The sequence below is a fragment of the Dipodomys ordii genome, unplaced genomic scaffold (genome assembly GCF_000151885.1).
Source record: "Dipodomys ordii isolate 6190 unplaced genomic scaffold, Dord_2.0 Scaffold23, whole genome shotgun sequence".
In the NCBI taxonomy this organism is placed as follows: domain Eukaryota; kingdom Metazoa; phylum Chordata; class Mammalia; order Rodentia; family Heteromyidae; genus Dipodomys; species Dipodomys ordii.
This window is the reverse complement of record NW_012267239.1, coordinates 12,488,650-12,502,676: the sequence shown is the minus strand read 5'-3', so window position 1 is coordinate 12,502,676 and position 14,027 is coordinate 12,488,650. Positions and strand designations below refer to the sequence as shown.

The following is a 14,027-nucleotide window of genomic DNA, read 5'->3' as shown; positions in this document are numbered from 1 at the left end:
GTATTTTAAGTGCAAATAATAATTGTAAGTATTTGAGGCAAAATGTGACATTTCACTTAAGTATACATTGTAGAGTGTCTAGATCAATCTAATTAGCATATCACCTCTTACATGTTTTTAGTAGAAATATTGGGATTTTTACTTTATACTTTTGAAATGCACTAGATCTGAAAAAATGATTTCCTCCTGTAGATCTAGAACATTTCCCACCCCATCCTCTGGTAATCGCCACTCTCTTCTGCTTATATGAGTTCCACCCTTGGATTACACATGCAACTAAAATCCTGTGGCCACCTTTCTTTCTGTGCATAGCTCATTTCACTTAGCACAAGAAGACATGTATACATTTTATCTGATTTAGACATACTTTCTAGTTTGCTGTTAGAAAGTTTACTTTTGGCATTTTTTTCATTCCTTCCATATTTCTGACTTTGTAGGAAGAAATGGACACAAGACCAAAGGTATCCTCTCTTCTTAACCGCATGGCCAATTACACTAATCTGACACAAGGAGTAAAGGAGCATGAAGAAGCTGAAAATATCACTGAAGGAAAAAAGAAACCCACCAAGGTGAGGCTTTAGAGTAACACAGGTAGATAAACTAGCCTGTATACAAGGAAGGAGGGAACATCCAAGGTACTACTTGGTATCAAATAAATGCCTGCTATATGCAAGCACAGTTCTGGGCACTGATCTCATAGCACAAAGAGATCATGCAGTGTCCTTAGCTGTCATCTGAAGAGACATGGGCAGTCCTCAGGCTGTTTTAATCCTGCTGAAGTATGTAACACATTAAATGTTGAGAGATGCTTTAACAGAAATTGAGCAGAGTTAAAGAGACTGAGGGGAGGGAAAACGATTCCTCCCTTCAGACATGTTTCTGCTTCAGGTCAGGCAGGAAATACCCCTCTGACAAGGCAATGTTGAGCAGGGACCTACTCACTGTGAGGAGGTTGAGCAGGTTAGGAGAACGGCATTCCATGGAGAGAGATTAGCACATCTGTGCCACCCGCCAGTCGTCAAGTTCTTGTGGTGGGGAAGTGGGAGGAGTGTAAGTTTGGTTTGGCTTTTTTTTTTTTTTTTTTTTGTCAGTGGTGGGGCTTGAACTCTGGGCCAAAGCACTGTCTCTGTACTCTTCAGCTCTAGGCTAACACTCTACCACTTGAACCACAGCATTACTTCTCGTTTTCTAGTGGTTTATTGGAGGTAAAAGTCTCATGGACTTTCCTGCCCAGGCTGGCTTTGAACCATGATCCTCAGATCTCAGCCTCCTGAATAGCTAGGATTATAGGGGTCAGCCACTGGTGCCCTGATGGCTTTTTTTTTTTTTTTTTGGTTGGTCCTGGGGCTTGAACTCAGGGCCTGGACACTTTTTTTTTGAGCTTTTGTGCTCAAAGCTACCCCTTGTGCTCTCTACCCTTGAGGTTCAGCACCACTTCAGGCATTTTTTGTTTTTTTTTATTGGAGGTAAGTCTCACAGATGTTCCTTCCCAGGCTGGCTTTGAACCATTATCCCCAGATCTCAGCCTCCTGAGTAGCTAGGATTACAGGCATGAGCCACTGGTGTCTGGCTTCTTTGCTTTTTTGAGACAGAGTCTTGCCATGTAGTCCATGTTGTTCTTAAATTTGCTATTGTGCCTCAGCTTCCTGAATGTTGGATTATAGGTATTCCATCATACCCCAGAAATTGTGGGGTTTTTAAAAGACTAAAGCCAATTTTTCTTTTTTGGGTCAGTTGTGGGGTTTGAACTCTGGGCCTGAGCTCTGTCTCTTAGCTCTTCAGCTCAAGGCAAGCGCTCTACCACTTGAGCTACAGTGCCACTTCCTAAAGCCAATTTTTCTTGTTTGGGACACACTTAAGTTTGTGGCCAAATGACTGTGTCTAATTAAAACATATAGAGGTAGGTAGAATGGAAGGGTACCAGCATTGAGTAAAAAAGCACAAGGCCCCAAATTCAAGCTCCCATACTAGCATGCGCATGTACACACACACACACACACACACACACACATACACACGGGGAAAGAATAAATGTATCTATTATGGAGATGATTGTGTAATTTTTTTCCTTCTGTCTGCATTTTTCTTCCCAGACGCCCCAAATGGGCACCTTCATGGGTGTCTACCTCCCATGTCTACAAAATATTTTTGGAGTGATTCTGTTTCTGCGGCTTACATGGGTAGTGGGCACTGCCGGAGTTCTTCAGGCCTTTATAATTGTCCTTATCTGCTGCTGTTGTGTAAGTCCTGCACTTGCTCCTGGAGATGGTTTGCTACTGTGAACTTCCTGAGAATTTGTGCACTTGATCTCTGCAGAACTAAAACAAAAATTTTAAAAGATGCACTATCTCAACAAGAGACATCATGCTGATACTAAAATCTAGAGAATTTTTCTTTAATGCAGGGTACCTTTCACTCACGCCTGTAATCCTAGCTACTCAGGAGGCTGAGATTTGATGATCATGGTTCAAAGCCAGCCTGGGCAGGAAAGTCTGGGAGACTTATCTCCAATAAACTACTCAGAAAAGGTCAGAAGTGGCACTGTGGCTCAAGTGGTAGAGCACAAGCCTTGAGCAGAAGAGGCTCAGGGATAGCACCCAGGCCCTGAATTCAAGCCCCAGGACCAGCATAAATTTTTTTTTTCATTCAGTGCCTATTAATTGCTTGCTAGCTATTCTGATGAACTAGAAATTAATTATAAGGCAAGGCTTCATCTGGAGTGAAAGATAAAGTCCTTGTCTTCAAAGAAGTCAAAATCTGAATCATTTTGAGTTTGGTAGAACCAAAGTTGTAACAAATTATATTTTAAAAAGTGGTGCACTACTTCAACATGCATTCAGAATCAAAGCTGACAGTTATTTGGTGGGTTTGATTTGGTGCAACTTCGCCTTCCTCATCCCTCCCTGCAGTTCAGTTTGATTTGGTTTGCTTTTGAAGTTCCCTCACCATTTCCTGCAGCTCTTCTCTCCCCTACACTGAGAACTCCTGTTCTTATATATCTTAGTCATATGTGTCCATTTCATTACATATTTCTACTGTTCTCTTTTTTTCCTTGCCTCCTTCATACTTGTCCTCAGCTGAGAACTATACAAAGCAGGCTAATAAGTAGACAGTGACCGTATAATAATTTCATGGTACTAGCATTTCTTCTCATTTTCTCAGGCTTGAAACTTGCAAGCCATACTTGGCGCTTGGCTTTCCTCCCATATCTAGTCAGCTCTTCAGTCCAATCTGTCCTCTTCTGAAACTTGTACATCCAACTTTTCCATTTTACTCCCCCTACGAGCACCATTGCTTTAACCCCTTGCCGAGCCCCTTGCCTCTAGCTCTAGCTACTCATTCTCTGCAATTTGTTCTGTACTGTGCTAGGTCATGTTTTCATTTGAGTATAGTTGTTGTGTACTCACATTTTTAGTTATTCTCTTGATTACAGAATATTGTTCTTGGTATCATAGCTAGTCTTCAGATTCTAACATGTTTTCCCCTGGCTATTTTTTTTTTTTTTTCAGTCATGGGTGTTGAACTGTGGGCCTGAGCGTTGTCCCTCAGCTCTTCAGCTCAATGCTAGCACTCTACCACTTAAGCCACAGTGCCACTTCCAGTTTTCTGGTGGTTTATTGAAAATAAGAGTTTCAGGGACTTTCCTGCCTGGGCTGGCAATTTTCAGATCTCAGCCTGCTGAGTAGCTAGGATTACAGGCGTGAGCCACCGGCGTCCTGCTACGGCTATTCTTTTTTTTAAGTATCTCATGCTTTATTTCTCTTTAACTAGGAGATTCAGGGTGACTTCAGGGTTTTGTGCTGTTTTGTTTTAATCTGGTCAAGACAAGGTCTTGCTATGTAGCCCTTTCTGGTCTCAAACTCAAATCCTTCTGTCTTGGGTTCTCAAAGGCTGTGGTTTACAGCCAAGCACTACCACTCCCAGCCATCCATGGTTCTTAGCAGCACCTGATGTACTGATTTGAATGTTAGGGCTATTTTAACCATCAGTTTCTGGTAATGTTCATGTGATTAGTGCAGTAGAACTGCCACATTGTCTAATTTCCTTACTGTTACTTATACCAGCTCCCTCTACAAAAGCAGGTAGAGCTGAGGTTCACAGATGGGGAAAAAAAATTCAGAAGTGTCCCCTTCATGCTGTAACAATGTTTTGTTCTGCTCTTTCTATAGACAATATTGACTGCTATCTCCATGAGTGCCATTGCCACTAACGGAGTGGTGCCAGGTTAGTAGGCAGTTACTGTGTATTTGTGCTATAAAGCCAGGGGTACGGTACAAACTTCCAAGGAATGGATGCCGAAGTCTAGGAGAATAAATGTCTGCAGGCTATAGCACTAACACTATTTGGCTTTAGGATTGGCTTTACAAAATTATTTTCTAGGACACTTGCCTAGCAAGTACCCAGAGTGCAAATTCCAGTATTATTCTACATACACACTCACATAATGCAAAAGCTGACAGAGAATGTGAAGCAAAGTTTAGGGCTAGGACATTTGTTAAGTATCAGGGCTTGCTTAGCAAGCATGGAGCCCTAACTAAAGACATAGAAAAAACTCATTGTTTTCTAGACTGCAATGCTCTAATTTCAGTCACTTTCTTAGATTCTTAGAATATATTTATTGGCCTATCTTATGCTTTTAGTAAATACTCTGATTTTCTTTTTCTAATAGTGCTATGATGTACTGCTTCCTGTACTGATGTGCAGTATACCCTATAACACATCCTGAAAATAGGACCTATTTTCTGTCCTACACAGTTGTTAAAGACCTGAGACATTCATCTTTCATGCAGATGCTTATGACTTCTTTCCATCCTTCTTGCTGCTGAACTCTCCTGACCATGTTCACTCTGTTTTGTCTTTTAGCTGGGGGCTCATACTTTATGATTTCCCGGGCACTGGGCCCTGAGTTTGGTGGAGCTGTTGGCCTCTGCTTTTACCTTGGTACCACATTTGCAGCAGCCATGTATATCCTTGGTGCCATTGAAATTTTTCTGGTGAGTAATGACTTAATCATGGTCTACAATAAAGTATAGACAGAGATTTGCATTTATTCTGTCCTTGGGTATCAGAGCTTATGAGAAATCAGCTTTATGCATCAGTTGAGTGACAGCTCACTGTTACTGGGCTTGATTGTGAATCTGAGGCAGAAGGTTGAGCTGTCTTTTGCTTGCCTATGTTTTTCCTTCTGTCAGAGATTGCCATCACTGTACTACCTCTACCAGAAAATTAAAGTGCCATCAGGGAAAAAGTTAATGCTCATCTTTTGGATATCTTTATCCTAGTCACACAAAATATTTCCTGGTCTTTGCTCACCTAGGGTATGTTTTCTTACTATTTAGAGTAGTGACCAGCCTCCTGGTACTTACCACATGCTGTGTTCTTAGGCTAACTATATAGAAAGCAGGAGCAGAATAACCCTACCCCATGTATACCTCAGTACAGGCCCTATGCTGTGTCTGTATTGTGAATGGGGAGACATGAGGAAAAACATTAAAAAATAAAGTAGGCTGGGTGCTGGTGGCTCACGCCTGTAATCCTAGCTACTCAGGAGGCTGACATCTGAGGATTGGGGTTCAAAGCCAGCCCAGGCAGGAGAGACCGTGAGACTCCTATCTCCAGTAAACCACCAGAAAACTGGAAGTGGCACTGTAGTTCAAGTGGTAGAGCACTCGCCTTGAGCTGAAGAGCTGAGGGACAGCATCCAGGCCCAGAGTTCAAGCCCCACGACCGACCAAAAAAAATTAAAAAAAATAAAGTAGTGCTGGAAGAAACAGGGTCAAGGTTATTTATATTCTTTTGTTTATCCCTATGAATAAAGAAAGTAATTCAGGCTTATGCTTGTTACCCTAGCTACTAAGGATCTGAGGATTCAGGTTCAAAGCCACCCCAAGGAAAGTTGGTGACGCTTTTTTTTTTTTTGCCAGACCTGAGCTTGAACTCAGGGCCTAGACACTGTCCCTGAGCTTTTTGCTCAAGGCTAGCACTCTATTACTTGAGTTACAGTGCCACTTCCGGCCTTTTCTGTTTATGTGGTACTGAGCAACTAAACCCAGGGCTTCATGCATGCTAGGCAGGCACTCTATTACCAACCCACATTCCCAACACTTGGTGAGGCTCTTTATCCCCAATTAACCACCAAATTCTGTAAATGGAGCTGTCTCTGAAGTAGTAGAGCACCAGCCTTGAGCAAAAAAGCTAAGGGTTAGCACCTAAGCCCTAAATTCAAGCCCTACTACAAAACACTACAACACCAAACACATAAAAGCATTACTACTACTAATTCCTTTTTCCCATTTGGAAATGAAGTTATTCAGTACAACAAGTAGAAAGAAAAATCTATGGCATCCCAGTTTATAGACATCTAGATCAAAATAGAAAGTGGGCTTATTCTCCAAGTGTTTTATGCTTCAACTGGGCTTTCTTTCATAAAAGCAATTGGAAATGACTTTAGCTCTTTGCTCAGCTTTGAAGTGTTTTATTGCTGCTCTTTTTTTTTTATTGCTGCTAACAGGTATACATCGTCCCTCGAGCTGCAGTCTTCCGCAGTGATGATGCACTCAAGGAGTCAGCAGCCATGCTAAATAACATGCGTGTCTATGGCACAGCCTTCCTGGTTCTCATGGTCTTGGTGGTGTTCATCGGAGTGCGCTATGTGAACAAGTTTGCATCACTTTTCCTGGCTTGTGTCATTGTTTCCATCCTGGCCATCTATGCGGGAGCCATCAAGTCTGCCTTCGCCCCACCACACTTCCCGTAGGTGTCTGTGTCTTGGCGTAGTCTTCATTGAGTAGTCAGTGTTGAGTTAGTCAGCATTTCATAGAGTCTCTGTGAGAGTTCCCTCTTGGCCATTTTGTGGCAGGGTTCTTCCCAGCAAACTGCTCTACTGGTCCTCTTCCTAAGACAGAGCCAACCTCAGTACCTACCACCTAGACAGAGCCAACATTGGTACCCACCATCCAGACAGAAACATTAGGTGTTTTCCCCTGGATTATGATCACCTGTATGTGTGTATGTATAGATGGATGGATGGATGGACGGACGGATGGATGGATGGATGGATGATTGGTTGGATGAACTAGTCACAAGCCACTTTACAATAGTGTGGCCGTTGCTTGCCACCTTTATAAGGAATCACATATTACTGGATTCCTTTCATTAATGAAAAATTCATAGGGTCACAAGCATTGTAGACTCTTGTCTGACTTGGTTTATTAAATTTTTTATTCTATCTTAGTTTCATAAATGCTAGGAATTTCTAGTCAGAAAATAAAGGAAAATGAATGCCACACCATTCGCATTATCTGTACATAGATAAAATTCAGTGCTGTAATATAAGTACCTTACAGTGTACTTGTGAAGTAGTAGATTTGTGCAAATCTGTCATAAGCTCATCTTATGACATAGGGGCTAGAGGTCACTGAGTGTTCTTACAGAGATGGTCTTTAAAAGGTCATCTGTGCTGGGCACTGGTGGCTCATACCTGTAATCCTAGCTACTCAGGAGGCTGAGATCTGAGGATTCAAAGCCAGCCCAGGCAAGAAAGCCTGTGAGACTCTTTTCTCCAGTAAACCACCAGAAAACCGGAAGTGGTGCTGTGGCTTAAGTGATAGAACGCTAGCCTTGAGCTAAATTACTGAGGGATAGTGCCTAGGCCCAGATTTCAAGCATCATGACTCATACACAAAAAGAGAGGTCATCTGGATTGCTTGAGCATCAAACTCATCAAATCTGTTTTAATTACATTACAGAAAAGTAGCTATTTTCATGATAAAAAAGTACAAGTCTAATGAGGCTTAATAAAGTGAATTAATGGTAGAGCAAGAACTCAAACTTAGGGGCTGGGAAGGTGGCTCAGTGGTAGAGTGCTTGCCTTGCATATATGAGGCCCTGGGTTCGATTTCTTAGCATCACATAAGTAGAAAAGGCCGGAAGTGGTACTGTGGCTCAAGTGGTAGAGTACTAGCTAGCCTTGAGCTGAGGGATAACACCCAGGCCCAGAGTTCAGGCCTCATGACTTTTCTTTACTCCTATTGAGTATTTTGCTGTGTCATGCTATACAATAGTAGTTTTTGTCATAAGTTTTTAGTCTGCTTCTCTAGGAGTTATAAAATGGCTGAATCATAAAAAATTTAGAGTTTAGAGGTGATGTTTTGGCTATAACTCAGCTTGGGAAGTTCCATTTTGCTTCAGGTTCTCCTTTGGGGCTTCTCCTTTTCTTTTCTGGCTGGGAAAAATGGTGTTTTATTTAAAGTATTCCAGCAAAACAAGACCAAAAAACAAAACAGGGTTGTTGGAAGTTGTTGAAACTGAGTAGTAGATACATGGTTCATTTGTATGTATATAATCATTCCTCAGATTCCAAAAGTTGCTTTCCTTTTACCTAAGATACTTTAACTCTGTGTGTGTGTGTGTGTGTGTGTGTGTGTGTGTGTGTGTTATTCTTGTGTTCGTATTTGTAAGTCTGGGTAGAAGAAAAAGTAAAATCTGTAACTAGTATTTGTATTATCCTTAAATATCCTCATTCCCTCTGGGTCTGAGCTTCAATCCAAAACAGTTTCCTGTTAGGCTAGAGAGGGATGTGCTTTTTAATTCTAGCCATGCTGTCTTTCTTACAACAGTAGCTAGAAAGTTTATCAGAACATTTCCCAAGGGGTTGTGATAAATGAAAGTGGTTTTTTTTTGAGTGTTTTTTTTGGCCTAGGAAGGCAAAAGGTGTGTGGCGGGGGGGGGGGGGGCACATTTTGAACTCTGGGCCTGGGCGCTGTCCTTCAGCTCTTCAGCTCAAGGCGAGTGCTCTACCACTTGAGCCATAGCACTACTTCCAGTTTTCTGGTGGTTTATTGGAGATAAGAGTCTCACAGACTTTCCTGCCCGGGCTGACTTTGAACCGTGATCCTCAGATCTCAGCCTCCTGAGTAGCTAGGATTACAGGCATGAGCCACCTGCGCCTGACTAATATATACTGCCTTCTCACAATTCTTATTGACAATACTGAGGTTTGAACTGAATGCCTGGCCCTTGATAGACAGATGTTCTTACCCCTGGAGCCACATCCCAAGCACATTTTTGCTTTAGTTAATTTTTCAAATTGGGTCTGGTTGGATTTTTTTGTTTTGTTTTTTGTTTTTCAGGGCCTGTCTCAGACTATAATCCTCCTATCCAAGGGTATCTGCATAGTTGAAATCATGGGCAGTACTGTACCACCAACCCAGCTTATTAGTTGAAATAAGTATTAGTAAATTTTGTCTGGACTGGCCCCAAACTGTGGTCTTCCTAATCTGCGCCTCCCAAATAGTGGAAATTATAGGCATGAACCACTGCACTTGGTGAATTCTACCACTTCCTGCCACCTGTATGACCTTTTACAGAATTCTGTGTGCATTTAGATTTCAGTCCCTCTACACATGGAATAGAAATACTAATCCATCATGAGATCACTGTAAGGATTAAACCGGTCGTTGTTCATAGTGCTTTGAACAATCCTAATTTCTTTCCTACCTACAGCAGTAGAAGCTCTTAGAGATGAGTTCCATCTCCTCTGTCTCCTCCCCCCATTCCTCTTTTTCCTTTAGGGTTTGCATGCTGGGTAACCGCACCCTTTCATCAAGACACATTGACATCTGCTCGAAGATCAAGGAGATTAACAACGTGACAGTACCATCCAAATTGTGGAGCTTCTTCTGTAACTCAAGTCAGTCTTTCAATGCCACCTGTGATGAATACTTTGTTCACAATAATGTCACTTCAATCCAGGGCATCCCTGGGTTGGCTAGTGGCATCATCACAGGTAAGTGAGGGTGTTCCTAGACATAGTTACATTATTCTGCAAGGAGAGCAGGCTTTCCCAACTTAGACCTTTCTCCCAGGCTCCTGCCAGGTGGTGGTGGTCAAACCCCGTGTCAGCCTTGGACTTTACTGCTGTCTTAGACCTCTGTTATCCCTGAAGAGTCTGCCCTGGTGCTACTTCCTTCACGCTCGCAACTCAGCATATTTCTACTTCACTTTCTTCCCACCCCGCCCACTTTTTTTTTGTTGTTGTTGTTTTGAGAAGCAGGACCTTGCTGTGTAGTCCGGCTGGCCTCCCGCTGACTGTGCAGTCTGGGCTGCCCTGCAGCTCACAGCCCTGCTTCAGCCTCCTCAGTGCTAGAGTTAGAGGCTTGCACCATCACTGTAGTGCTCTGCTTGTTAATGAAATTGTCTTCTATCCAGGGCTTTATTTGCAGAGTGGATTCGCTTAAAATGTAACTCCCTTTTGACAGCTGAGAAAATCACTTTTTAGGCTAGAATATGGTAGTCAGTGTCTTGTCTTTTTTGCTTAGCTGGTCCTTAACTCCTGTGCTCTAATAGTAGCTTCTGGCCTCAGCCTCCTGAGGGAGGAGCCACTGTGTCTGGCATTGTGTATTCTTTTGGTCCTGGGACTTGAACTTGAGCTTGGGCACTGTCCCTGATCTTGTGCTCACAGCTAGCACTCTTATCACTGGGTCCATAGATATACTTACAGCTTTTTGGGGGTTAATTAGAGATAAAAGTCTTATGGGCTTTCCTGCCTGGGCTGGCTTTGCATTGTGATCCTTTAGATTTCAGCCTCCTGAATAGCTAGGATTACAGGCATGAGCCACCAGTGCCTGGCTGGCTTTGTGTATTCTTGAAAAATAGCCAGTGTTCTTCCTGCAGTGACAGATAAAGTAAAACAACGTTAGGCCACCACATGTGACCTGCTCTGTACATGTCTGGTCTGCACTTGTGTTTTCCTAACAGCTAAATTTCTGAAACTCTCCCTGATTGACATCTATAATAAAAGTTTGTTCCACAGATTCCTTTTCACACTAAACAAGATAATGTGAGGATGTTAGAAACTGTTCTGGTGACTGATAGAAAATAATAAAGGGGCTGGGCACCCAGAGCTCACACCTGTAGTCCTAAGCTACTCAGGAGGCTGAGAGCCAAGTCTCACAGTTCACAGCCTGACCAGGAAAGTCCATGAGACCCCATACTCTTATCTCCAATAACTACTCAGAAAAAGCTGGAAGTGGAGCTGTGGCTCAAATGGTAGAGTGCTAGCTTGAGTACAGAGAGGCTCAGGGACAGCACCCAGGCCCCATGATAGACCAAAAAAAATTATTTTTCAAAAAGCATTAAGCTTTTATTTACATGTTTTATTGTGAGTATAAGCATGTGTATATATGCTTAAGTTGAAGCAAACAACCTTTTAAAAACTACCACAGGGGATGGGGTATAGCTCAGTGGTACAGCACTTATGTAGGCTCTGGGTTCTATCCTTAGCACCTGAAAACAAAATCAGACCTAATACTCTATAAGGCTAATGGGATGGCTTAAGAGGTAGAACACCTGCCTAGCAAGCACAAAGCTCTGAGTTCAAATCCTAGTACCACCCCCCCATATATATGTGTATGTATATATGTATATATGTGTGTGTATATATATGTATGTATGTGTGTATACATACATACATACATATATATATATACACACACACATATACACACACACAAGAAGTATGTGATGATGGATGTTGTTTGGATAGGAAGCTATGTAATCATGTTTCCTTACTGCTTCTACCTATAATCTTTTATTCCCACTGCAGAGAACCTTTGGAGTAATTATTTGCCTAAAGGGGAGATCATTGAAAAGCCTTCGGCCAAATCATCTGACATCTTGGGTAGCTTAAACCATGACTACGTGCTTGTGGACATCACCACCTCCTTCACTCTCCTGGTGGGCATCTTCTTCCCCTCTGTCACAGGTGAGCACATGGGCTGTTGTTTATTCTAGAAGCTGTGAATCCAGAAAGATATTTTTATCAAAAGACAGAATGATGTTCTCTGGGTTCTTAGGTTGGTCTTTAGTCTCCAATATCCAAGGGTCCAGGAACTCTGGAAGTTCACTTGGTTTTCTCTCTCTAAAGGTATCATGGCGGGATCAAACAGGTCTGGAGATCTGAAAGACGCTCAGAAGTCCATCCCCATTGGAACCATTCTTGCCATCCTGACCACATCCTTTGTCTGTATCCTTTTGGTGGTCTAGTCTGAGCCTTAGTCATAGGTTATCCATTATAAGTAGGATGACCACTGTTGTATCACAGCAGGATGGTCTCTCTTTACCATCTCACTTGTTGCTAGATAATCTGCCTACCTCACATGCATAATTCAAGAATGATTTTATGGGACCACTGAACTTAGAAATCCACTTACTGAGTGTCTGTCTGATGTTAGAGGGTAAGATGAGTTTCTTTAACTCTCAGAATGACAGACTTGAGCAACGTTGTCCTTTTTGGTGCATGCATTGAAGGAGTTGTTCTTAGAGACAAGTGAGTGGTCAGTTTCTTTGTAATTATTGTCTGTCTTCCATGTGCTCTGATCATCTAGCATAGCTCCAAATTAGGTGCAATCTCAAAAACTCAGCCTGAGGTATCAATTATGACCAAGAAATAGACAATGCAGAGACTGGGCTAGAATGTAGCTCATTGGTAGCATGCTTGTTTAGCACATGCAAAGCTCATGCATTGATCCCCAACACTGAAAAAAAAAAGAAATATGTACATATATTTTCCCCAACAATTTAATGAAGAATAAGGGCCAAAATGTTGTTATAAATATGTGAGTTGCAATGAATATAGCTCCTCAAAAATGCAGTAAATTTGCCTGAATAATAAATACTGCCCTGTATACCAAGAAATTCTGGAAAACTAAACCAAAATGAAGGAGAAAAAAAAATCAACTTTGCATTGTCTCCAACATCTCCTCTATAGAAGATAGGTGTCTATGTAACTCTGCTTAGCATTCTAAATAAAAGCCTGAAACTTTGACTTCCTTTGTGAAGGCTGACGTTTATTTTCTAACATTTCCCATGAAACCTATTACTTTTCACATTTCCCATCTTGTTTCGTAGTTACCCCTCTCCAAAGACAGAAATCTAAGATTTTGTTTTGTTTTTTTGGGTCCGGTCATGGGGCCTGAACTCGGGGCCTGAGTGCTGTCCCTCAGCTCTTCAGCTCAAGGCTAGCGCTCTACCACTGAGCTACCTTCCCAGCCCAGAAATCTAAGTTTAATTAGACCTTTTCCATCAGTTCTGTCATCCAGATGGTTTCACAGCCCTGTAAATTCTTTCAGCTTCAATCTATCTTATTATTTCCCTTGCTTCTATATCCCTATCACTTACTCTGATTTTCTTGCCTGCAAGTCTATAACAATCTCCCTTTCATGTTTACCACTTGTAATCCTCACCCACTGCCATCAGGATGATTTCTCTAGAACACAGAATTTGGTCAACAAGATCCCTGCTTCTGAGACTGCCAGGGCCCTTTAAACCATTACTCTGAGCTCCCCTCTGCCCACTTCTGCTCTTTTCTCCCACCCTTCTCCATGAGTTCCGTCTGCTCAGGCCACATCCTAGAGGTATGTTTTGTTTGTGTCAAGTCTCTCTCCATCCGTACTTTTGCCTGGCTTCCATTGCTTAGGAATGAACAGATTTAGATTCATTCACCAAGACTAGGTGAAGAGTCTTTTGCCCTATACAGTCAACCCATATTCCTCACTCCTCCCTGGAACATACTGTGTTGTTGCACTATCCTATTAAGTTGTCAGTATTCATCTTTATCTCACTTTCCCTATTAGACTGAGCTGTTTGAGAATAGTAAGTCTAACACATGCTGTACAACTGTATGTATGTATATATAAGTAAGTGCAGCTAGGCCCCTGTGGCTTTGTCTGTAATCCTGATCAGCCTGGTTCAAAGCCAGCCCTGGCAGGAAAGTCCGTGAGACTTTTCTCTCCAGTTAATCACAGAAAAAAAGTGGAAGTGGTGCTGTGGCTCAAGTGGCAGAGTGCTAGCCTTGAGCAAAAAGGAACTCAGGGACAGGGCCCAGGCCCTGAGTTGTTCAAGCTCCAGGACCAGCAAAAAGAAAAAAAAAGCAGGGCTGGGAAGGTGGCTCAGTGGTAGAGCGCTTGTCTTGCATGCCTGAGGCCCTGGGTTCGATTCCTCAGCACCACATAAGCAAAAAGAAAAAA

At 42.3% G+C, this 14,027-nt stretch overlaps 1 protein-coding gene across 3 annotated transcripts in view; it reads left to right on the top strand.

Moving 5' to 3' along the window:
- The window catches only part of Slc12a6 (solute carrier family 12 (potassium/chloride transporter), member 6), a 64,476-nt gene that overhangs the window by 27,690 nt on the left and 22,759 nt on the right, over positions 1 to 14,027 (top strand). For 2 of the 3 annotated variants that reach the window (XM_013014373.1, XM_013014375.1), the window contains exons 4-12: positions 438 to 569; positions 2,094 to 2,240; positions 4,170 to 4,224; positions 4,864 to 4,994; positions 6,512 to 6,753; positions 9,573 to 9,787; positions 11,606 to 11,764; positions 11,927 to 12,025; positions 12,271 to 12,328. In XM_013014373.1, the coding sequence (XP_012869827.1) occupies positions 438 to 569; positions 2,094 to 2,240; positions 4,170 to 4,224; positions 4,864 to 4,994; positions 6,512 to 6,753; positions 9,573 to 9,787; positions 11,606 to 11,764; positions 11,927 to 12,025; positions 12,271 to 12,328 (1,238 nt within the window). The remainder of the gene's footprint in view (positions 1 to 437; positions 570 to 2,093; positions 2,241 to 4,169; positions 4,225 to 4,863; positions 4,995 to 6,511; positions 6,754 to 9,572; positions 9,788 to 11,605; positions 11,765 to 11,926; positions 12,026 to 12,270; positions 12,329 to 14,027) is intronic. The other variant, XM_013014374.1, reaches the window with a different exon arrangement.